General features: G+C 53.0%; 2 protein-coding genes across 10 annotated transcripts in view; one reads left to right on the forward strand and one right to left on the reverse strand.

Moving 5' to 3' along the window:
- Slc5a11 (solute carrier family 5 member 11) overlaps positions 1-5246 on the forward strand; it is a 67366-nt gene extending 62120 nt beyond the window's left edge. Inside the window, exons 13-16 of the mRNA XM_004622895.2 lie at positions 996-1164; positions 1973-2188; positions 3172-3340; positions 4957-5246. Coding sequence (XP_004622952.1) covers positions 996-1164; positions 1973-2188; positions 3172-3340; positions 4957-5162 — 760 coding nt within the window. The 3' untranslated portion in view covers positions 5163-5246. The remainder of the gene's footprint in view (positions 1-995; positions 1165-1972; positions 2189-3171; positions 3341-4956) is intronic.
- A 5001-nt stretch (positions 5247-10247) lies between these two features.
- Arhgap17 (Rho GTPase activating protein 17) overlaps positions 10248-24645 on the reverse strand; it is an 81252-nt gene continuing 66854 nt past the window's right edge. For 4 of the 9 annotated variants that reach the window (XM_023715430.1, XM_004622898.2, XM_023715499.1 and 1 more), the window contains 4 exons: positions 22964-23197; positions 20072-20241; positions 16845-17444; positions 10248-10970 (listed from right to left, as the gene is read on the reverse strand). In XM_023715430.1, coding sequence (XP_023571198.1) covers positions 10840-10970; positions 16845-17444; positions 20072-20241; positions 22964-23197 — 1135 coding nt within the window. In that variant the 3' untranslated portion in view covers positions 10248-10839. Of the gene's footprint in view, positions 10971-14197; positions 14247-15718; positions 15767-16844; positions 17445-20071; positions 20242-22963; positions 23198-24645 lie in introns of all 9 variants that reach the window. The other 5 variants (XR_002821145.1, XM_023715470.1, XM_023715401.1 and 2 more) reach the window with 5 other exon arrangements.

A 24645-nucleotide genomic window follows, 5' to 3' on the forward strand; every position in this document is an offset into this window, starting at 1 on the left:
AGAGAGTATGCAATGTGTTAATTATTGAAACTGTCCTACCAATTTGGTTTGAAACTGTCTCATTGCTATTTGTTTCTCAATAAAATTATCGAAAAAAAAAAAGTAGACAGGAAAACAGAAAAAAAAAAAAAAAAAAAAGACCACCGGTCACACACAGGACGCCATTCACAGGAAATGCGGAGGAAGGGCAGCACTGCAGACCGCAGCACAGAGGCTGCGCAGGGTGGGAGAAGCAGTAAACTACGAATGAGTTTGAGGGAACTGTCTGGTGTGATGGATGTCCTATGTGTCTAGCAGGAAAAGAAAAGCTTTAACTGAAACACTAGAGGGGCAGTAAGGATCGCCTCCGGCTCAGGCCGCGGGAGGGGTGCTGTTGGGACGGGCGTTGGGACAGGCCCACTTCCACCGAGGAGGCCAGTCTTTAAGGGTTAGCTGCTGGGCCAGGTCTGGTCGATGAATAGAGCTAGAACTTTACAGCCGGGGGATGGCTTTGTCCCCAGGAAAGGACCGTGATGCAGACTTGGTCACTTGGGTTCCACATTCCTGGAATCCTGATCACAGGTTTAGGACAAGGGCTGGGGACTTCTTAGGGGCCGCCCTGTAAATCTAGTCCAGAAGGGAGACAAAAGCACGTAACTTCAGGGCTTATCAGCCCTGTCTGGTCAGCTCCTAGCAAGATGCTTCTAGAATGATCAACATACTCCTATGCTGAGCTAAGGAGAGCCCTGCCACAAGACTAGCAAAGAAAAAAAACAAAGGGGAAGCTTTTTCTGCTTTTGGTCCCTGTGGGGCACCCATAGGCCCACACATGGATTGTAGTAGTGGTTGGACAACTCCATAAATTCAATACAAGTTATCAGATTGCATGCGTACGAGGTATGGAATTAGGGCATGGAGCCGCTGCTGCTATACAGTTACCTAAAGAGAGCAAGGAGAGGAGGAGGGAGGGTGAGGGCAGGGACGGCAGCAGTCCGGAGCCCCCCTTGTCTGCGCAGGATATTCGTGCTCCTCCTGGTGCTCGTCTCCATCCTCTGGATCCCTGTGGTCCAGGCCAGCCAGGGAGGCCAGCTGTTCATCTACATCCAGTCCATCAGCTCCTACCTGCAGCCGCCTGTGGCCGTGGTCTTCATTATGGGCTGCTTCTGGAAGCGGGCTAATGAAAAGGCAAGTGTGGGTCGGGACACACCACGCCACAGCCAAGTGCCGCCCTGGGGAAGGGGGCTGCAGGGACCAAGGGTGGGCTGGACTCGGTGTCGCTGGGGAGGGGGCCTGTGGCAGCGGATACAGGGTGACTATAGATAGTGCGCTGGGGTTCTCAGAAGGGTCTTGATACGCTCTACAAACAGGGAAGCTGTGAACAGCAGACAAGGGGTAAATGGCATGAGAATCGCATGATGCATCCAGCGGGCCCTGTCTGGGCTCCACACCTGCAGCCTCAACCCACAGCAAAGTGAAAATATAGTTATGTGGCATATGTACTGAACACATAGGCTCTATTTATCATTCCCTAAAGCATGGCGTGTAAAGCTATTCACACCACATTTACTTTATCTTAGGTATCATAAGTAATCTAGTGTGATTTAAAGCACTCATGAAACATGAAAGTTACACATGGGGGCTGGGGAGATGGCTCAGTAGAATAAGTGCTTGCCTGGCAAGCCCAAGGGCCTGAGTTCAATCCCCCGTTCCACCAAAAAGAAAAACAAAAACCACGCAAGTGCTATCCCACATTACATCTGGGACTTGCGCGTGGGTGGATGCTGGGCCCCACAGAGGTCCTGGAATGCATCCCTCCAGGACACCTAGGGCTGACTGCACTGTGGAGGAGAAACAGCGAAGCAGCTCCACACCTTTCTGCATCACAGACGCAGGCAGTGAGGGTCGGAAGAACGCCTAGCCCTCCTGAGAGCCTCCGAGTGCCTGGAGGCCCCAGCCCTTGCTGTCTCCACGGTGTTTTTGCTCTGCTTTCCAGGGCGCCTTCTCGGGCCTGATCTTGGGCCTGCTGCTGGGCCTGGTCAGATTGGTCCTGGACTTCATCTACGCTCAGCCTCGGTGTGACCAGCCAGACGAGCGCCCCGCGGTGGTGAAGTACATCCACTACCTCTACTTCTCTATGATCCTGTCTGCCACCACCCTGGTCACTGTGGCCACCGTGAGCTGGTTCACAGAGCCGCCCTCTAAGGAGATGGTAGGTTTGAACTGACAGCTGTGTCAGCTGCGCTCTGGAAGTACAAGAGCACCAACTTCACTTGGTTTAAGGGAGAGGACTGAGTGCTCAGAGAAACGAAAAGCCCAGGGCAGGATGCAGGGAAAGGTGGGTCCAAGACACAGAAAGGGCAGCAGAATCCAGCTTACATGCCTGCTCTGGTTCTCAGGCCCACGTGGGGCCATGCATCTTCCAAGGATAGATGCTCTGAGTCCGTTAATGAAAAGCACACGGATTCCAGCCAGGCATAGTGGCACTCGCCTGTAATCCCAGCACTCCAGGAGGCCGAGGCCAGAGATTATAAATTTAAGTCCAACCTGGGCAATTTAGTGAGACCTATCTCAAAAGAAAAAAGAAGGGGCCAGGGAGATGGCTCAGTGGAATAAGCGGTTCCCTGGCAAGTGCAAGGGCCTGAGTTCAATCCTTAGTTCCACCAAAAAAAAAAAAAAAAAAAAAAAGTGCCGGAATCATAAAAAAAGAAGAAGAAGAAATAAGACAGAGCCAGGGTGGCTGCTCACCACACATGCTCTAGATTTAATTCCCAGGAATGGGAAACAACAACAAAGAATATGCATTTCTGCTTTGGGATTTCTGGCAAACTTGATTCCTTAATTTTTTGTTTTAAACTGCCTGATTCCTATTGATGGGGTCAACCACGTGCTCGTCCAGGAGCTGATGAACCTACGTCATCTTAGTCCTTGGCTTGCACCATACCCCAGGGGCAGGGCCAAACCCAGAGGCACAACAGGAGGGACAGGTAGAACCCAGCGTAAGAATGAGAGCTGTCAGAGACAGATGGAGCTTTCAGCAGGTCCCTGGGAGCTGCAGCGTGCCAGAGCGTGGGCGGAGAAGGGCAGACAGAGCAGCCTCCGGCAGGCAGGCGTGAGGGCGCAGGCAGAGGCTGCCGGGGGTGTGAACAGGGGCTCGCAACGCGTCCTGTCTAACAGCTCATCTCTGTGCCTTAGGTCAGTCGCCTGACCTGGTTTACTCGTCACGACCCCATGGTCCAGAAGGAGCAAGGGCCACCAGAAACCCCCGTGCCCCCTGCCGTCTCTCAGAACGGGACTGCAGAAACCCCCAGCGCCAGCATCCAGTTTGAGATTGTTCAAGAAAACATGTCGAAAAGCCACAACTGTAAGTTGCCTCTTGCCTTAGTTACACGAGGAGTCTCAAGAAGCAGTGTTTTATGCTCAAGGGGAAATTCTCTGTCAAATCACAAGCTAGCAAAGGGGACAGACTTAGAATTTTAGTACTCAGACTCCAGTGACTTCCCCACTCTCCAGCTACCAGGAAGGGGTCACCCGTAACTTTCAAGAGTCATCTCAGATGGGTTCCTGCCGACTGTCTGCTAAGAACACGATCCATTAATCCTTATGGACCCCCAGGCAGCTGAAGCGCACAGTACCTCTGGGTGGTACCTTTCTACTTGACGCTTGTACACGTATGTCAGCGTTGCCCACCTGTTTGAATCAAACTTGGGCCGCAGATAAGGACCTGTCCGTGGCCTGGTAGCGTGAGGTCCAGGTCCGGAGGCGATGGGCAAGAGCACAGGAAGCTTCGGGGGTATTAGCTGCCGCTCCTGTGGGCTCAGTTCCACCTGCCGTGAGACCATGGAGGGCCTCCTAAGGACACAGAGCCACTGAGACCTGTGTGCCCAAGAGAGCTAGGTTGCATGCTCCTTGGCGTTGTCCCAACACTACCCCACACGCACACCATGGGAAACGGTCTGGCGTGAAACCAGTCTGTGCGGCCCAAAGGTTGGGGCCTCTGGTCTTACCTGAATGAGTGAATGTTTATGTCCATCTTCTCCTGGGAGGACCAGGTGGCAACACTGAGCACACGTGTCTACACACTGCAGTTATGTGGAGTTAGGCAGCCGCCCCTAGACGTGGTTGTGTCCCTCGGTGAGTCTGCCTGGTATCCCATGATCCTGAGGCTGTGGACAGCCACAGCTTCTGCTTGTTGGTTCTCATTTTGGATGCTGTGGCGGTGGACCCGTGTCCACCGAAAGTGGGAAACTCCAGAAAGCCATGCATTTAAAGAAAAATGGAGAATAGCACACCTCTTGGTAACCGTGAGGCCTATTTCTACATGTTCAATACACGTGTTTCCCCGGACGCAAATGTGTTGAGTATCTGATCCTGTAAACAGCTGGACTCACTGCCCGAGCTCTAAACAGAAAACAGGTTTTCCCGGCAGCCTCCTGGGAGGTGGTGTAGCTGGCCTCGAGGGTCTGACCCACTTCTGCCCCAGCATATCAGCTGGGCAGCTTTGCTCAAGTGAGTTAGTATGACGTTCAACTTTCTCACTGAAATTCTTCATCTGAAGACAGTGAGATTCTGAAAATACCAACCTGCCATAATTAAACAGACTTCCTAATTTAAGGAGTTAATTGATACAATCATTCCTCAGTATGGGGAGGGGACTGGTTCCAGGATGCCCCAGAGATTCTGAAGTTTATGGACGCTTAGGTCCCTCGTATAAAATGGTATGCAAGTTGCAAGCATCCTCCTATATACTTTAACAACCTAATGCAATGCAAATAGTGGTTAGATTGAATTGCCTTTATAATGGCAAGGAAAACCTGTACGCATTCAGAATGGGCAGTTTCTCCCAAGTACCTTCACTGTGTGTTTGGTGGATCTGGGGCTGTGGCCAGCACCTTCCAGAAAAGGCACACGCAGGCCGCCTTCTGGTGCAGGTGGCAGCTGGCCGGGCCGCCTCCATGACTTTCTTTCACTGGTTCTCAGGTGACGCGACCACAAAACAGTCCAAAGTGGTGAAGGCCATCTTGTGGCTCTGTGGGATGGAGAAGCGGGGCAAAGAGGCACCCCCAGACAGAGCGGAACCTGTCCTCATTTCCTTAGAGGAAAACCCCAGGGTGAAGACCTTTCTGGACGTCAACTGCATCGTCTGCATCACCTGCGCCATCTTCCTCTGGGGCTACTTTGCTTAATGTGAGGATCCAAGGTGTCTGTGTTTTGTTTTCAACAATATTTTTTAATGAAAGAAATAATAATAATCAAGCCTTTGTTTGTTTACTATAAGGCTTTCAAGGTGGACCTGGGCCCTGCGCATCAGGACATTTTGGTCTCTTTTTCCTTCACTCCTCTTTTTTCTTTTTGGAGGATGAGCCCAGGGATTTATGGGCTACACCCATAAGCTGTCTTTTGAGACAGGATCTCACTAAGTTACCCAGGCTGCCCTTGAACTCGTGATCTTCCTTCCTTAAACTCCTAAGAAGCTGGGATCACAGGCGTGTGCCATGCTGTCCTGGCTTTTTTCTTTTTAAAAGAAAAAAAAAAAATAGCTGATCTTAAAGGCTTTCTCCTTATGGTACTTGCTCCTGGGTGCAATTTCTTGAAAACAGAACTGAGTGTTTTGCTCTTGCTTTTAAGAAACTCAGACAACTGTACACACTTCTCCAGTTCTGCTTAGAGATTTCTGCTTCTTAAATTCCCCATGAAATGCTTCCCCAACCAAGCAGTCTGCAAAAAGCCCATAGCTGGTAGACTGTGCTGTGTCAGACCTGGGAGCAGCCGCTGGCTCTGCGCAGCAGCAGCTGCTCGGGTTTTCCTTGGGGACCTGACAGAGCCTTTGAAATGACTGAGGAGCCGTGCCCACCACGGGCACAATGCTCCCTGTGAGCTCTCTAGCTCTGGGACAAAGTCACTGGTGGAGCTTACTCACCACCCCAACAGCACTGGGAAGTGGACTGGTGGGGCTTGTTGCTCCAAGGACCCGGATTTCCAGACTGCAGGGGAACATAGGAAACGCGGGCCGAGGAACCGCTGGGCCACAGGCTCTCAGCGATCCTTCCTGCGTTCTCAGGCCATGCGCTGGACACCTGGGTCAGCCCACCCGGGCCAGTTAGCTCAGTCTCCCCTTTCTGCACTAATCCAGGTAACAGATGAGCTGGATCAAGGTAAACCCAGTGCTCCCAGGAGTGGTACTGGGGTGGGTGGGGGTGCGAGCGCAGCTTCAATCCAGACCCATGTGACAGCTGTGGCAAGACCCCAAGAGGGCTTGGGAAGTGAGACAGCTGGAGGGCCAGCATGGAGCCAAGTGGGAGGGAAGTGGGGGACCAGGACTCCGGCTAGCCGGAGCATCCTGGTGGAGCTGGCCCTCCCGCCGCTCAGGCCACCGCCCACTCCCTGCACCGCCGGCAGCCCCAGCATCCCGCCTGCCCTTCCATTTAGTTGTGCCCAGTCTCCTGCCGCAGGCGGAAGATCTGAGCAGGTCCTTCCATCTAGTTGTGCCCAGTCTCCTGTTGCAGGCGGAAGCAGATCTGAGCAAGCTGGTCCCCTGCCTGGAGTCTTTCACTATGACCTGTGCCTTTGAAACCTGTACCACATTGTACTCCTAAATTCTCTACTGTCTGCCCAACTGGACTCAAAACTCCCTCCGGGTGGAATGTGCCGCTCACGTCTTTGCTTTCTCAGGGCCTGGCGGACCCAGAGTGCATCTGTCCTCCAGAACACAAGTGCTCTCTGGCTTTGGCCTCACAGCCGCCAGCCACAGCCCTTCCCTCGCCTGGTTTCTCCCTCCGCTCTACACAGCTGCGCTCAGCTTGGCACCACTGCCACAGGGCCCAAGGTCCGAGTCCGCCTGGTGCGTCCTTCTCTCCTCAGTCGTCCTGGCTTGGGAAGGCTTCCAGACGCCCAGACCTTGAGGCCCCGCGGGCTCGTTGCGTGCCCTCTGCCATCTCCTCCCTAGCTCCCTCAGCTGCGGCCTCCCCAGCCCTGCCCCCTCTGGGTCCTCCCAGGAGCCAGGTCCGGGGTCTGGACAGCGGCCGCACCTTCGGCTGTGTGCGTGCGCTATGCGCTTCAGACGGTGTCTGTGCTAATTACCCAGCTATTTCACGTGGAGTTGTTACTCTTGCCTTATTCATACAGTGTTTTGCATGCTTAAAAGGTAAGTGGACCTTAATCTGAGGCAGATGGAGTCTCCAACAATCTAGAAACAAATCTAGTGGGCTAATGCCCACTGAGCTCTTTACCCCAAATCAGACGGCCCAGAGTGATTTACCTACCAGTTGCTGCTCGTCTGGTTGTCCATGAGCCCCCGATCCGGGTGTGACCTGACTGTGCGTTCAAAGGACCAACACAGAACTAGCTTTCCCTACGGTGTTCTCAGAGGCAGATGCCAGGGTGACTTTCTGAAAACTTCCCTTCTCGTTTTTTTATTTATCAGTATGTCAAACTAAGGTTTGCTTCTCATACAGAGCTCTGAAAGCCAAACATTGTAAACTGGAAAGTTAAAGACCATTCACAGGTTTTCTAAGTTGCACAGTTTTAATTTGGTACTTGGAAACAACCCTAGTTAGGACCTGAACGTACAGTGCCCTGACACTTAAGATTCAGAGCGAGCTTTTCTTAGTTAATGTACCACATAAAACTGCTGTAAATGATAATGTACAGATTCTTGGTTCAGATATTCAATTGCAAAGTTGTGCTTATATTGCTTTTGTGTGAAATGACACTGCAAAAACAAAAAAAGGAAACTTCATTAACTAAGAAAAAAAAAGGAAGATAGTGCAGCCATCCCCAGTTGCGTGCACAACTCCTCCCATCACGGTTCTCGTGGTTCCAAGGGTCTAGGAAACAGTACAGGAAGAAGACACATTTATCTGTAGAACGCATCATTAAGAGCTTGGTTTTCAGGGAACTTTTGTGAAGATGCCGAGTGTCTACGTGAAATGACGTGCAAAATTTGGGCTCATTGATGTGTAATTTGTTGATGTGCATAAACCTCAATGAAAATACAAAGAGAGGACGAAAACAGAACCTTGATGTTGTCTCTAGTTGTGTCCCCAAAGCCACACGCAGTCACTGGGGCAGGATTCTAGACTTTGTGATTAATTTGTGACCCAGCGCTGGGATTATGGGTGTGAGAGCTACACCCACCCTGGTGGACAGCCTGAGTGCGATGTGAGGAGGGGAGAGGCTTGCTAGCTGCCTCAGCTGCTCCTCCTGCCTTAGCGCCACCTGAGTATGGACTGAAACCTCCACTAACTGGGAGCTAAATAATTAAATTGTTGCTGTGACTCTACCTGACCATGTGGTTCAAGGACCTTTGGGAATGGTTTATGGGAAGAAACAGAAAAGGTTTGGAGGTGTTGCCTGAGAGAAGCGCTGGAATGCCTGACTGTTCTCTATGGGAGATTCTGGTCAGAGCTCAGAACACCGGAAGGCTGACGAAAATCCCGCCTTTGAAGACTAGGCTGGGCAGGTTTCTGCTGGGAAGGACTGCACTGGTTACTGGACTCCAGACAATGTATGTTATAGCTTGCATTTTGCCTGTGTCTAGAAATTTTGCCTGAGACCGAGATTAAGCATGGAAGACTGATTAATCTGGTAAACAAAATTTCAAGGCAGTAGAATGCTGAGGCAGTGGCATGGCTATTGACGGGGGCTTTCAGTCAGATTTATGTGGACAATCAAGAGCAAAGAACCTAGCAGGATGATTTAAAATGTGAATTTGGTGGCTGGCCAAGATCAGTGACTAAAGTGCCTGCTTAGGCAGATGCAGGGACCAGGGTTCAATCCCTGGTGTGCCATGCTGACCCACCTCCCAGGGGTGCACTGAGATGGCGACTGAGACTGGGTATGGTGGCATGTGCCTGTAATCCCAGTGGTTGGGAGGCTGAAAACAGGAGGATCACTATGAGTCTGACCTACCTAGTGAGACCCTGTAGACCCTGTACTAAATACTGCAAAAATAGAGCTGAGGTTTCTATTGCTGAGGAAGAACAATACAAGAGAAAGGACAGCCTGAGGGCATCACAAGAGTAAGTCTCCACCCTTTGCAGCTTCAAAACTGTGAGAGTGGAAGACTGCTTTGAAGAAAAAGCCACAGAGCACAACATTTTGGAAATGGTGGGGTCATACAAGGTTCCAGAATGGTGTTATTATAGAAAATCTGTTCCTTGGAATCAGGGTCAGACTGATCAGAAATGCAGGCACTAAACTTCTAAAGCCAAGATTAAAGAAAACCTGGCTAGTGCTCCAGCTGGCAGCAGCCCCTGGCCGCATCCACATGGCCCTGCTTTTAGGCAAATGCAGAATGTAAGAGTTCTGAGGTTAAGAAGGCTTCCACCTTGATTTCAGAAGAAGGCCTGCGGGGCCAGGCGGTGTGCCCGAGAGGGCAGTGCATGAAGCAGTGAGAAACCTACAGTGCAGTGGAGACTCCAGATGTGTGGAAAAGCCAGAAATGTGGATGATCTAAGCAAAGCTGCAAGAAGCGAGTAAACCCAGCCTAGGTGAGAAGCCACGGGCGCTACTACCAAGAGTGCCACAGAGGTGGAGCCACATGGAGCTCAGAACTTGCCACAGACTGCTTTGGGTGTTCCACGTGGAACTGTACGACTTGATGTTTGTCCCGCTGGAGTCTGGACTGGCTCTGGTTGCAGGGCGTGGTGTCCTGCTGTACCTTCTGGAGTGTAAATGTTTACCTTGCGCCACTGCACGCTGCAAGTGCTTGGCAAGCACTTAACTCTGCATCTGCACGGCGGCTCACACTAGGAGTTTGCCTTGGGGCTTGGAGGAGACTTGGGGCTGGGACTTTCAGCGGTGCTGAAACTGTTGGGACTTGGGCAACTCTCAGGGATGGCCTCCGATGGCTTTTGCATAAAGGGCTGAGCGTGAGTCTGGCCACAAGCACCCATCTGCCCCAGTCAGCACCTGTGCCAGGTCGCGTTGTGGCCGGTTCACTGTGGATAAGCTCACCCTCAGCTCGGCCTCTCTGCAGGCACGGAGGGGAGCGCAGGGCTGGTGAGACCACGCGCATGACCTGGACCCTGGGCTGCTCATGGGGACAGCCCGTCTAGGGGCTCTGGGGCCCAGTGGCTTCTCGTACCGCAGGGGTGTGGCTCTATGCTTTCAAACTCTTATGCCTAAGATAGTGTATCTACACACACATATACACATACTCCTCCAAGAACCACCAAGGTTTCATATAAACCAAGAATATATTTAATTCAAATTAAACATAAAACTAGAGTAATGTTCGGTCCTTATCAAGTAGTAATTACACTGTCTTGTTTTTTTTAAAAAGAACAGTACGCTTGTGTCTACATTCTGCAATCCAATGAGGCAGTCATCCAGTTGGAGGTGACGGGCCCAGCAGTCACCAGCAATGCGCGGGCTGAGCCCCGAGACGGAGGCCACGCCCACCACCCAGCGACTCCGCGCAAGTCTGCTGGGCAGCCTCCTCCCAGGGCGCGAGAGCGAGGCGAGGTCAGGACGCAGGTACTCGTGAGACGTGGCTGCATTAACCAGAGTAAACAAGCTGCTCTTGTCCGTTCGGGGCTGCTGTGGGGGCCGCCTGCGTGAACAGCAGCGGCCACGCTCCCACACACTTCTCAGCACGAACGCTCCTCCCACCTTGGGGTTTCATGGCTTTGATCTTTGGGGTGTGATTTCTTTCCTAAGTAAAGAAAGCCGGCTTCTTCAGGACCCAGGTCATTCAGCTTTGGGCACCAGCTGCCGCGCCCTGCGGGGCTGTGTGGAGGCCGAGCCCTCGTGCGAGGCTTTCTCCACTCAAAGCTTTCACTGTTTGGTCTGCAAAGATGGAGGGGCTCCTGTCCAAGTGCCCTCACCGGTGGGGTGAGCACCGGCCAGGAGGCGGCCTTCTCACAAGGCGGTGCTTTCCGTGTCATTGTCTATGTCCAGCAGAATGTGGCCGGGCACGTCTCTGCTCGCCGAGTCGGGGTGCATGTCTGGAAAGAGGCTGGGAAGCGGTTCTGAAACCCTAGAACTGGCGTCTGGACAAAAACACGAGGAGGCATGAGTCACAGAGCTGACACACGCAAGGCCACCAAGGGCACCAGAGCAGGGAGAGGCTGGGGGCGGAGCTCGCCGCGTGCACACGTAGCCCCTCCCCTGCACCGTCGGCCCCTTGAGCATACACAACAGGCCCAGGAGCCCCGGGCAGCGTCACGCGCGGCCCTGGCAACGTGCTGGGCTGAAGCACCTTGCCCTGTGCCCTGAGCAGAAGCCCCGGCCTCGGCCGGCAGCGGCAGATCCGCTCCTCCCCAGGGCAATGCTGCCAGCGCCCCGTGGGGCAGAGTCCCCTGAAGCTGACAATGACAAGCAGACCTCCAAGGAGCCTGAGCAAACTCCTTCCTCTTCTCTTTCTAGTCCCCCTGGTCCCCTTCAGGGTCTTATGGTGGATCAAACCCCTTTAGGAGGATGACAGACACGTGGTCCTACAGCCTCACTCCAGGCTTCAGGGACTCCTGCGCCCTCCCTGGAGAGGCCAGCAGGTCTGACCCACTCATTCAGAGCAGCTGTTCACTGACCAGCAGCTACAGGCCAGGCCCCGTGCCACCTGCCGAGGACTGACGAATGTGGACGCCATCGCTGTGACGACGCCATAGGTACGTCCAGAAGCCCAGCCTTAAGCAAGACAGGGTGTTCAGTTTCTAGTAAATTCCAAGAGCCCTTGTAGAATCCTGAGGCCAGGGTGAGAGAGAAGGGAAACACTCAGGTTGGCTGTCACTTCACTCGGTCAGGGGCCACCCTGGAGAAGGACAGAGGCCGGAGCCCATGGTCACGCTGGGGAGCTGGCGTGCTGCGACCCTGCCCTGCCCTTGCTGGGGCTGCTGGGACAGGACTTGGGCCTGCTCCTCCCAGGCACACACGGCTGGCACACACTGCCTGCCGTTGTGTTCTACTCCCCTGGGCAGTGCTGGCTCGTCTCTTGGCCCCACAGTCCTCCCGCAAGGTTTCTCGAGCCGACTCATCAGGGGCTAGGGAGATGAAGAGGTGAGGTGCTATGTCACATCAGACAGTTTGGGCCTCAGAACTACCACTGAGCGGAGAATCACACCCCTGCTGGTGCGGGCAAGCGGTCTGCGTGCACAGAGCGGAGGGCATCTCACATTGCTCCTCTGCAAAACAGACGTCGGCACGGCGTGGTAGGGCTCATCTGTCTTATTCAGATGATAGATGTTTGAAATAGAAAAAGAAGAGGCGCCCAAGACGCAGCCCGCCCGAAGGCACTGTGGCAAGGACCTTCATCGTGGGGGTACACGCTCTGCCCAGCATGGTTCCATTTAGAACTACAGTTGTCTCGACAATTCAAATGTGTGCTTTAGGCCATAAGCCTCTCCTTTAAGGCCAGGGTTCCTGATCACAGCCTGGGCAAGTGACAGATGAAGGTGGCCGTGAGCCCCACGCCGCCGCCGCCGCTCGGCCCTAACCAGTTCTAGGGACATGGCCTCCCTCTCCTGCTCACCAAGGAAGGCTGTGACTGGTGTTCTGGCCCACGAGAGACCGGGTCAGTTATTTACAGCCCCAGCTGGAGGACACTGTTCATGTCTGTCATTCGCTCACTAAAAATAATCTGGAAGCAGAAGTCATTTCTCTGATTAACTACAGGCAATAATGCGTCTTTTGATGAAATATGCTGTCATTAAGGAGAAGGTAATAAAAACTAATCTGCCACATGGAAAAGAACAGAGGCCAGTAAGATAAAAGTTCACACCTGACAGGCGTGGCGGCGCACACCTGCAATCCCAGCACCCTAGGATGCTGAGGCAGGGTCACAAGTTCGCATCCCTGCTGAACACCTCAAGTGACCAGAATGTATGATTAACATTTGGATACTCACAAAAAACGGGGGGTGGGTGGGGAGATAGCTCAGCAGCACAAGTACCTGCTTGGCAGGCACAAGGTCCTGAGTTCAATCCTGGGTACCAAAAAAACACATCTGTATATGCCAAACTAATTATGATCCTGCACCTTCTTGCCTTCAAAAAAATAAAAACAATTTTAAAAAAGCCTACTATCACTATCACTGGCTTCCCAGTCTTCCTAATTTCCAGTATACCCATGCCTACTTTTTAAAACACAGTATTCTCCTAAGTCTGCCTTCAGGAAGAGGGTACCCTGGACTTGGCCCACCGCTAGCTGTGACAGCGTCCAGTTCATGGGTGACACCATGATGGACAGGTGACAGCAGGCTCTTTCCTGGCTGTTCTCACTAAATTACAAAGTATCTTTTTTGGTGGTGTGCGCTAAGCTACATCCCCAGTCTTGCATGCTTTTGTTTTTTCTTTGCAGTACCAGGGATCAAACTTGGGACCCTGTGCTTGCCAGGCAGGTGCTTGTGCTGCTATCTCCTCAGCCCTATTTCGAGACAGTCTGCTAAACTGCTAAGCTGCCTGGGATGAGCTCATATGTGATCCTCTCGCCTCAACCTCCCAAAGTGCTGGGATTTCAGATGTACATCACCACACTCAGCTGGGCACTGCCTTGTAACCAATGAAAGAGCTGATTCTAGGAAGACCAAGGGGTGCACCAGATGGAAACACCAATACTGGGGCCGGGGAGGTGGCTCAGTGGAATAAGCACTTCCCTGGCAAGGGCAAGGGCCCGAGTTCAATCCCCAGTTCCACCAAAAAAAAAACACCACCAATACCTTGCCCTGCCCTGGCCTCCGTCTCTGAGTCCACGACAGCTGGGCCTGGGCATTTACGCTCTGAAATGACAGCACATGAATCTAATGTGTGACTCTGATTAAACATATCTTCTTCTGGGTAAACACAGTGACTGCCATTTATCTAAATCCACCAAATCACACATTGTAATAGACGCTTTCCTTATTGTGTCTAACTGAACCCTTCAGCAGTTCTGCTGGGTGTCACCGGTCCACAGACCACCAGCCTGCACCTAGCCTGATGCTGCAGAACTGAAATTCTGAGGTGTGTCTGAATCTACAGCCTGTATTCTTCCTCTTCCTATGCCTCAAGCCTGCTCAACAGGGAGAAGAATGGAAATTAAGTAAGTAACAAGGTTACCAGTTAGCATCTACGAACAGCTGAAAACTGGCAGCAAGCACGCACACGCCGCTTCTTCGTTAGGCATGCACTATTAGTGGGGTGCAAGCACACGAGGTTAGGGTACCTGGTTAGTAACAGGCATTAGTGCACAAATATGATCGTACAGTAGCAAATATGCTTTGGCCAATCAGGTGCCTTTTCCTTACCATTATATATTCCAATTTCAGTTCTTACTGAATATGGCAGGTCATACATCTAAATTATTTAATAAAATGTTTAAATTAGAATACTCTTTCCTAAAAACTAGACTTTAGAAACAGCACGATGGTAAACTCTCTTATTTGAGAAGTTAAAACCCCGCTGCCTTCTGGAGTCAGACTCGGGAGTTCCAGACTCTGAACAGCACAGCTCCTGCGCCCCGCGGGCAGCCAGGCGTGCCCCGCAGCAGGGGACCTGCCGCTGGGAGGGCTTCCCTTCATCCGCAAGCCTCAGTCCACGCTGGAAGATTCCGTGCTCTAAACAAACAAGCTGCTCTCAGGAACGAATCTGTCTAAATTCTCCAAGCAGAAACGTGACACTACAAGACTGCCCTGTCTAGGCAGCTGCTGCTCTTCTTCCGGGAGCCCCGGAGCCCTACCACAGCATGGCTGCCTGACAGAAGCAGGACACCACCATGGGCCACGGACTCTAGACGCTGGCCTTTTGTGCACCTCCAACGGGCTTCTCGGGGGACTTAGGGACTAGAGGGTGACTGGTGTACAAAGATATTTAGGGGGACCTGGGATATCTTGTGTGAGGAGAATTTGTAGCATAGAATGATTAAGTACGTAGCTATTACCTTAAGAAAAAGTTTTTCAAAATGTGAAATGTCAAGTGTCTACTACTTTATCAAGGCTAGTGCAGTGCAGTGTTCTAACAGACCAGTAAGACCACCTTCTACCATAAATGCGGCTTGGGCAACAACGGTATTAAAGAACAGGATAATGCGGGATTGCAGTCTTCACCACTCGGAACTGAACCAGGGCCTTCCCACCGAGCAGCAACCGGCTCTTTTTATTTTGAGACGGGGTCCCACTAAGCCAGTTAAGTTGCTCGGGCTGGGCTTGAACTCGCCATCCTTCTCCCTGTTTCCCAGACCCCTGGGACTACAGGTGTGTGCTGCCGTGCCTGTTCCTCATAGTACCTTTCAACAAGCTTATGTGGTCTAAGAAAGCAAAACTTAAGCATGCCAGAACGCAGATGAGTTTAAAGGAATTCCGAGGGAGACTGCTGGGGAAACCTTTCTGCTGTTCCGAGAATTTCAAATATAATTAAAAAGCTCCATGCAGTTAACTTGCACTTAAAATACAAAAATTAAAAATTAAAGCGCAAGACACAGGACCCAACTCTCTATGCTGGTGACACCCAGGTCCTCTTTGTTAGACCCTCAGGAGCCATCTGACGACAGGTGAAGGGCAGGGAAAGCAGAATGCCTGGGAAAGGCTTCCCCAAAAGAAAAAAACCTCCTCAGTACCTTATCAGAGTGCTTTCACGTGGTGCTCAGCCTCCCGACAGCTGCCCTGGGATCTGCAGCACCAGTGCTGAGGTGCGGACACAATGCAGTCTACACGCTACAGCACGCTGGCCGCGGCCCACGGCTCGGCGCCCACAGCCAAAAGCACACACACGGACACAGCTAAGCAGGCGCGCTTGCAGCTGCGGCTCAAGCTGCTCACGGGCTTACAGACCTTAGTCCTGGACACCTTCCCCGCCTGGGAGGGCACTAGGAAGGGCATCTATTGGGAAACAGACAAGCAGGTAAACCCATGTGGCTTCTGTTCTCAAAATGAATGTGAGTCCTAGAGAAGTTATTAATCATGATTACTAGGTATGTACTTTAGGCATTACATTCCTGAGAAAGCGAAGTTATTAGAAGACCCTTCTTAGCTAATGGCGTCCTCGGCAGTGTCAGTGCCAGTGTGCTGTGGCAGGAGGCGTCACTCAGGACGGCTGAGGAGCCCAGAGCGCTACCCGGGTGTCTCCAGAATGTGTCCCCCCAGAGGAACTTGCAGCTTGGCCGCTGTGACTGAGAGGGACGGAGCAGAGCTTCTAATCACTGAATCACTGTTTTTAAAATCGAAACATTCACGTTTCAATTAAATAGTGAATCTCAGTAACGGGGATGGAAATATTTTTAAGTCGTAATTACATAAGGCACTCATATCCTTGATACCCTTGACTGCCGCCGGAAATACTGAGCATGCGCGCCACGCCCCACGCGAGGCGGCTTCCGCCGCGCTCACAGGACAAGCTCCCCGGCCCCGCCAGCGACGTGGGCCAGCGTCTGAGGTAATCAGGTCCTGGGAGCGGCTGGCCAAGCGCACCCATGCTGGCACAAGCCAGGACTTTAAGGCCAGCCCTGAAACCCTTCACCGATACGGCATTTTTATTTCTACTCTCAGGAAATAAAGGACTTTGACAGGAAGTCACCGAGAAGTTAATTTCATGCTATGTACACCTTCAACCTGGATTAAAATCATCCTCTGAAAACCGTAACTGCAGACTGGTCCTTGGCACATAAAGGAATGAAGCAAGGGTCAGCAAGCCAGCAGGGCCAGGAGCAGGCCTTGGGCTCTGCGGCCCTAGGGGCTCCGCAGCGCCCCGCTCCACCGCTGGCCTTGCACAGCAGCCCTCAGGGACTGCAGCCAATAAAGGGGTGTGGCCTGTGCCCACAAAACTAACCGCACACACAGCCGGGCCAGGTGCAGTCGGCAGGCAGTCTGCTGATGCCTGCTCTCCACGGAAGCCTCGGGGAGGGAACAGGAACCAGGCAACAGGGAGTGGATGGGGACCACAGGGCCGCTTCCTACTTACCTGTCACTATTTTGGAAGCTGTCAGAACTGCAGTGGCGAGGCTGCTGTCCCCAGCTGGGGGAGCGCTGGGGGGATGGGGCGGTGGCGGCACACTGGGTCGACTCCGTGGCTTTGGTACAGGTCTGGGTCTCGGCAGGGTTCCAGTATGCGGCTGTGCAGTCTCGGGGTTACTCACTGCCTGGGTCTGAGACCCCGGCAGGCTGAGGTTCTGTTTGCCCAGAGGTGGGGTACTGGGGGGTGTTGGGGTCTGGGGAGGGGTGTGAGGAGGCTGCTCTAGTCCGTGCTCCCCAGGCAGGGCCCCCAAGGAGGCGCTGCCCTGGCTGCTCAGCCTGGCGTGCCCCTGGGTCGCGGCCTGGGCTGGGGGCTGCGGCGGTGGGTGACTCGGTGCTTGGATTGGAGACAGGTTGCTGGAGGACCTCCGGGTCGCTGAGGGCTGGGCAGGGCCCTGGCCAGCATGCTGCGGGGGAGAAGGGCTCCGGGCGGCTGGCTTCGCTGATGTGCTGGGTGGGGGCTGCGAGGCTCCTGCAGAACTCTGGCCCCCGGGGTGGCCAGGAGGTGGGTTTCCTGGCTTTGGGGGTGCTGGAGCAGGTTTCTTAACAGCTGCGCAAGGGGAAAAACAATGCCTTTTGTCACAGGGAGAGCCAGGAGACAGACCCGTGCCCCAGATGAGCAGCTGCACGCCTGCACAGGCAGTGGGGGGCCCCGCTGTGCCCTCCTCCCCAAGCCCACAAAACCTGGCTGCCCGGGGAGCTTCTGGCTAACCAGGCATCTGGTCACCCTTTCCAATTGCCAGAGCCATGAAAACGCCAGGCCAATGGAGAAAAGCGTGCAGCCCGGAGGGGCTGGCAGCCAGCGCTGCTCCATGCAGCGTGCTCCTCTAGGGACGGAATGCAAGGGAAGCTGCGCAATCAGACACGAGTGTGGGGCCGCTGCTCCGAGCCAAGGTCACTCTCTTGGCTGTGACAGATGTTGGGGGTGACGTCAGATGTAAGCAATGGGGAAACTGGGTGGAGAATACGGGAAATCTGCTTTGCTGTACCTCAAAATTCAACATTTACTTTAAAAAGTAATCCACATCCACCTCTTGTGATGAGTCATTTTAGAGGCTCGGAAGGAAGCGAACTCCGTTGAGACTGCAACAGCCACATGGAGTGCGGCTCCAGGCCGCTCGGCAGCCTCTCCTCCGTGCCCAATCGCACCCGCTTCCTCCCCATGGTGGCCCACCTCACCCACCTCGGCCCACTTGGGCCACCTTCCAGGTTTCTTTTTTTTTTATAACAGAAGTTCCAGGGCTGGGGAGATGGCTCAGTAGAATAAGGGCTTGCCTGGCAAGCACAAGGGGCTGAGTTCAATCCCCGGTTCCACAAAAAAAAAGGGGGGGGGGAGATGGCTCAGTGAATAAGCGCTTCCCTGGCAAGTGCAAGGGACTAAGTTCAATCCCTGGTTCTGCCAAAAAAAAAAAAAAAAAAGAAGTTCCACCAATGACAACATCGTTTGAGCTGACAGCATCCTACATGGAAGTACAGATCCACCTGGAAGAGCTGCCATCACTGCTTAATGACAGCCAAATCGCCGTCACTGGCAGCCAAGATTGGGACCAGGAGCTCGGTGCCAAGAAGTCAGTGAAAACAACACATCAGAGGCTTGGTTTGGGGCTGGGAAAGATGGGCAGAAAGGAGACTTGAACATTTTTCAAATTCTCACTGACTTTCCCCCCAGAAGGGGACAGAAATGAAGGAAAGAAACAACATGTGCGTCTCACCTCACCTATCACCTGTGCTGAGGCAGGCCCTGCACATAAATTATGTCATGAAAGTCTCATCAGCTTATGGAAGACCTGGCACTACATTACACCCATTTCACAGCACAGAAACCCGAGGTTCAGGGAAAACGAGTGCCCGGTGGCAACGTGGCCCTGCTGGGAATGTGTTCAATGTACTGTTCTGTGAGTGTTCAAGAGCTGCGAGACACACACACTCAGTGAGAACTGTCACGCCACCAGGGAGGCCCTGGGCCCCTCAGCTCTCTGCACGCCCCGCCCTTTCCAGACTGGGGCTTCTCCATCTTGGCACTGCCGCTGTCGTTCTGGGTCACACTAACTTCCTCGCAGGCTGACTTGTGCGTTCTGCAGGCTCTCGAGCAGCGCCCCGCTTCTGTCCACTAGATGCCAAGAGCAACGCCCTCACCATTTGTGACAACCAGTCTTTAGACATCGCCAAACGTTCTAAGGTGAGGGGACGGAATCAACACTAGCTTCTCAAGTACCCGCAGGGCTCACTCTGTGACGGGCACAGCACAAGTTAGGGACATGGAGTGTGAGGCACATGTACGCACACGCGGTCACCAACAGTGACCTGCAGACAAGCAACAAGCTAATCAGCAAATGTGAAAGTTGCAGATTAACCACATGCCATGCTGGTCCCGCCCCTGGGTGTGCTGAGCCAGTGACGGAGACCAGGCATGGTAGCACGTGCCTATAATCCCAGCACTAGTGAGGCTGAAAACAAGAGAATCACTATGAGTTCAAGCTATGAAGTGTGACCCTGAACAAAAACAAAACAAAAACTGCAGATCAAGAAAAAAATGAGACTGACATGACAGAGGATGCTTGTGTATGTAGGGTTGGTTTATGGAGTCAGTGACCTAAATGCTAAGAAGGACAATGTGAAGGAATCAGACGGAATGTTCAGAAGAGCCAAGAACAGGCTGCGGACACTCTAAGGAGGGAGCTCGGGGCAGCCAGGGAGAGAGAGCAGAGCAAAGCAGGGAGCAGGGCTCAGAGGCAGGAGCCAGCTGGGTCCCCGGGGCCCAGGTGGAGGGGGACAGGCACCCACTGGTGAGTTCTGAAGAAATGGCTCAACACTTTGTGTTTGAAAGCAATGCCCCCAGCTGCTGGGTAAAGGACCACAGAGGGGCTGAGTGGGAGCCAAGCAGACCCCGACAGTGCTGGCCCAGTTCAGAGGGCACAGTGGCCTCCAGAACCACATGCCAGGCAGCAGAGGCCAGGACATTACTCAATGGCGCAGAGCCTGGGAAGAGCAGATTCTCGGAAATCCAAGCAAGTTTCTAAAGAATGAACTATGACAGGGAAACATTCTTAAACGACTTCTCTGCTTTAATGACTGATTTTCCTGCTTCCCATTTTCTAAATATCCGCAGAAAAGATGACCCCAAAGCCTCACCCCTGGACTGACTCACTGCGGCAGCGCATCCCCGGGGCTCCTTACCCCGGCGCAGAGTGTGAGGGCTGGGGTCACTGGCGCTGTGCACCGGGCCAGCCGCCAGCTGGTGGGAGCCGGCTCCGGACGGGACATGGGTCTGGCTGGTGGTCACCTGACTGCTGCTTCTCCCTGGCACAGGGACAGCTGCAGGCACGGAGTCCTTGGTTTTCGGAGGACTGAGGGGAACAGAAGTCGAGTTAGATGCCACACATTCGCAGGCGAGCATCAATACAGCCGTCTATCAGTAAGCCCGGGGCTTTCATTCTGGGACTTCCTGCAGACACCAAAATGCAAAGACGTTCAAATGTCTTACAGAAAATGGTGTGGCGCTTTACTATAACTGTTTTCTATCTTCCTGTATACGTTACGTCATGTCTGTATTACTTACAATAATGTAACACGAATATCACTTGTATACTTTATTGTTTAGGGGATAAGCGAAGCACGTGTGTTCAGTGACTTGTTTTTTGGTACAAACACAGTTTTTCTTCTTGTTTTTGGTGGTACTGGGAATTAAACCAAGGCTTTCATAGTGCATTTCATCCCTAGCCACCCACTCTTCCCTCCTTTTTAGTTTATTCTGAGACAGGGTCTCACTAAATTGTTAACCTGCGCAGCCAGCCATCTTCCCACTGCAGCCTCCCAGAGCACTGTGATTACAGGTACAAGCCTCATGCCCAGCCAACATGAACAGCTCTTAGAAAGTTATTTTCCAGCCGGGCGTGGTGCACACCTGGACCTCAGCCAGCAGTGGGAGGCTGAGGCCGCATGGCCACTGCAAGGTCGAGGTCAGCCTCCAAGTGTGCTCAAGGCCAGCCTGGTGCACAGCGAGACCCTGTCTCAAAGACACAGACAAGAATATTACTTTCCATCTGTGCTTGGTTGAACCTGCGGACGCAGGACCCACAGGTACGGGGGGCTGACTGTGTAAGATTCCCAGGACAATTTCTCCTGTAGCAGCGAAGAGATGATCTGAGATTTTAAAGAGCTTTTCCCATGGGCCTATAAAACTAGGATTTCCTTAAAGAATACAGTTTTGAGATTCTCTGCCATCAGACTGACCTCCAACTACTCAAATGTCATGTTAGAGATCATTTCAAACAACCTATAAGAAATTTCAAGTTCTATCTACTTTGCTTATATTAAACTGGGCAACAGGGGCTGGCGAGACAGCTAAGTGGACTAAGTGCCTGCTTAGGCAAGCGCTAGGACCGGGGTTCGATCCCTGGACTGCACGCTGCATTGGCCCTGTCCCTGAGCTCGCTCAGCTGGCCACCCGGACTGGGTGTAGTGGCACACGCCTGTAATCCTAGCGCTAGAGAGGCTGAAACAGGAAGATCACTACAAGTCCAACCCGTGTATAAGACCCTGTACCAAATACATAAAATAATAATAAAAAATAAACTGGGCAATATTAAAAAATACGACTTTTAGGTTTTTCCAAATAATTATGCAAAACTAAGAGCAACAGTAACATAATACGTGAAATGACGACACACTTAGTTACCACCAACTAGGAAAACTCTTGAGAGGCTCTAAACCATAACTCAAGGCTCTGCTCCAAGGGCAGCAGGGCAGACCAGAGTTCAGGCTTGCTACTTCCTGGCCAAACTCTGGTAGCAAAAATGACAGTGACAACTGCTAAGGTCACCAAAGAGTGGATGCCATCAGTGAAACGTGTACCTAAACACCCAGAGTACAAGGAACACAGAGCAAGCGAGGACGGATGGTCCATCTGTCCTTCCACAGTGAAGAGGACGGAGTCACTTAAATATGTCCACTCTTCAGTGAGCTGACTTTCAGGAGAAAATGACAGTGCGTAAATGCATTGTCATTAATGTCTCAAAAAGACTTTAACCGAAATAACTGTCTGCATGGAACAGCAGGTACTGAGCTGGACGAAGCCGACGCCAGGCCAACGAAGCCCTACAAAGGTAGAAATTTTAGTTAGAAGCTCTCAACTGAAAAACGGACTTTGCCACAGCATGGGAGTGCAAAGGCTCAAGCATGCACAGGGCCCTCGCGGTCCAGGCATGCGGCTGACCGAAGTCCTACGTGGAGACTTCACACCATGACACTGTCCTTGCTGCAGTTTCTTTACCTCAGATATGACCGCTCAGAGCTGTGAGGGTAGCCACACTACAGCAAGTGACAACCCAAGGCCTAGCACCCTGTGGACGGCCTCCTTGTTCACAGCAGCTACCACTGGAGCTGCCAGACACCACCTGGAATGGCCTCTGGCCAGCTGGTGCATAGCAGGAGCTAACACAAGTCACAGTCTCAACTCCAGGCACCTTCCTTAGAGCTGTTACACCGTGCAGGCCCCTCCCAGTGGCTTAAGCAATCCACTGACTCTTTAAGAAAAAACAGCATATTCTCTACCTTGGACACGTGTGCTAGCTCCCTGTGGGGCTGGGGCCTTGGTCACCTGGAGCCCAGCACCGTGCCCAGCACAGGTCAGTGACGCAGCATGTCTGTCTGACTGCATTAATGAACGTGTGCACAAACGGCAGGTGCTGGGACACCACACCCCACTCACTGCACTCACCTGCTTACCAGGCAGCACACGCAATGAGCACAAGCACACGAATGCCGACAGCTGCACACCAGGTGGGACCAGGGGTGTAGCACACACGCCTGCTGGTCGAGTTTCCAGCACCAAAGCAGCAGTGTGACAAAGAACGCAAACAAATGTTGCTTCTTTTGCAAACGTACAAAGAAGCAAGCCTCTTGCAGTCTTTTTTCCACTCCATCGTCTGCTAACCGGGGCAGCAAGAGCAAGTCTGGTTCACAATGTGCCAGAAGGACCCTCTGGGAGTGAGTCCAGTACCAAAGGCTGCCCCTTGCCGAGAGGCCAGGGCATCTGGCCTCCGCTGCCAGCAGAAGTGGGCTGCTTACCTGCTGTCACCCAGGCTTGGCCCTTGCTCCAGTATGCCTGCAGAGGAGGGGACAGTCCCACCCCCTGAGCTGCTTTCAGCCCGAGAGCTCTGGGCAGGGGGCTCTGGGCCAGCTGGAGCCAAGGCGCTGCCATCTGCGGGCGGGAGTGGTGGCTGGAAAGCAGGGGACATGTGCTTTCTGTTTAGGGTGCCACCCCGCCGGTGGGCCTGGAAGTCCACAAGCTTCACACCAAAGCTACAGAGAGAGGAAACAGTCAACACACTGCGCAAGCTGACCACAGAGACAAAAGCACACTGGGCCGCACACGTTAGAAGGGAACAAGGACAGCCTCCCAACCGCCCAGCATGCAGACATGTGGCAAGGACCACACCTCTTCCCCATTCCCAAAGCAAGCGACAGCGCGGCTTTAAGCCTGAACAAAGCCAGTGCACCTGGTGCTGATCAACGTCCTCGATCAGTTGGGCGCGAGCTGCTGCAAGCACAGGCAGCCTCATCCCAGTGACGCCCTGTGAGCTGCTCTCCTGCTGCCTAATCTGCACCTCAAACCTGCGACTGGGAAATGAGGCCATGCCCAAAGGCTGGCTGGTGAGGACCCCAGCCACCATGTTGACTGCCTCTTAATGCAGGGGAAACAGAAGACACCCAAAAGCTACGTCTGCCTGGAAAAGTCTTGGGCAAAGGAATGGTGGCTGGGGGACAGGAGCAAGACTTGTCACGAGTGTATACACTAGGGGGAAAAGAAGGTGCCTGGCTCCCAAGGTGTCTACTGGGCCAGCGGGAAAGCAGCAGGACACTGCGCCTGCGCCGCCCGACACATGACTCTGCATGTCACTTAAAATGCGCGAGCGCGCATCTGGTTCCAGACTGAAAAACGCTAACTGGGAGATACTACTGAATCAGCGCATGAGCGCTCAGCAGAGCGGGGCTTTTACACAGAAAACGTGAATCTCACGGTGGGACAACAGCAGAGTGCAGCGTTTCCCTTTACTACAAGTAAGAAGACCCCAAACGAACAAATGCCCCCCACACCTCAGTGTAAAACTGGACCGCTAAAGCAAGAGCTCGCTACTTAGCTTTACATGAGCCAGTCCCAGCAACACTATTACACACGGAGAGAGGCACGGTCCTGCCCGCAGGCCCCTTAACCCCGCTTCCTGGTGATTAGGGGCATTTCGTCACATACCCCAGACGGCTGCTACCTGAGGCAGACACGTCTTCCACCACCCTTAAAACAGCGCACGAGTTCTCCACAGAGAACTGTAGCGAGACAGACTGCTAAGCTCAACACAGTCACGTTTTCCATAATTGGCAAATACTGAGATTTCACCAGCCGGATGCTAAGCTCAGCGCTGGCTTCTCCTGAGAGGCCGTGTGATGCCCAAGCACGTCTGGGCAGCGTGAGGTCTGAGCTGCCTCACACACAGTGCTGCACCAAAGTCCCCCTTAGCCACTTTCCTTTTCTCTTCCACCAATAAAGCACACACAGGTGTGTATGCGGTGTGTACCATGATGCTAGTCTCGTGTGATGTTTCACAGAACACCACATGGCAAGGCTGGATGCGTGTGGCACGACGTCCACTGACCAGTTACACAGCCACCTTGTGGTCAGGTGAATGTGTGGAAGGAACTGCAGCACAACTCCTCCACTACGTGGCCTCTGCCGCTGTGGGTACATGACTCGG

Source organism: Octodon degus, unplaced genomic scaffold (genome assembly GCF_000260255.1).
Source record: "Octodon degus isolate 3935 unplaced genomic scaffold, OctDeg1.0 scaffold00001, whole genome shotgun sequence".
NCBI lineage: Eukaryota > Metazoa > Chordata > Mammalia > Rodentia > Octodontidae > Octodon > Octodon degus.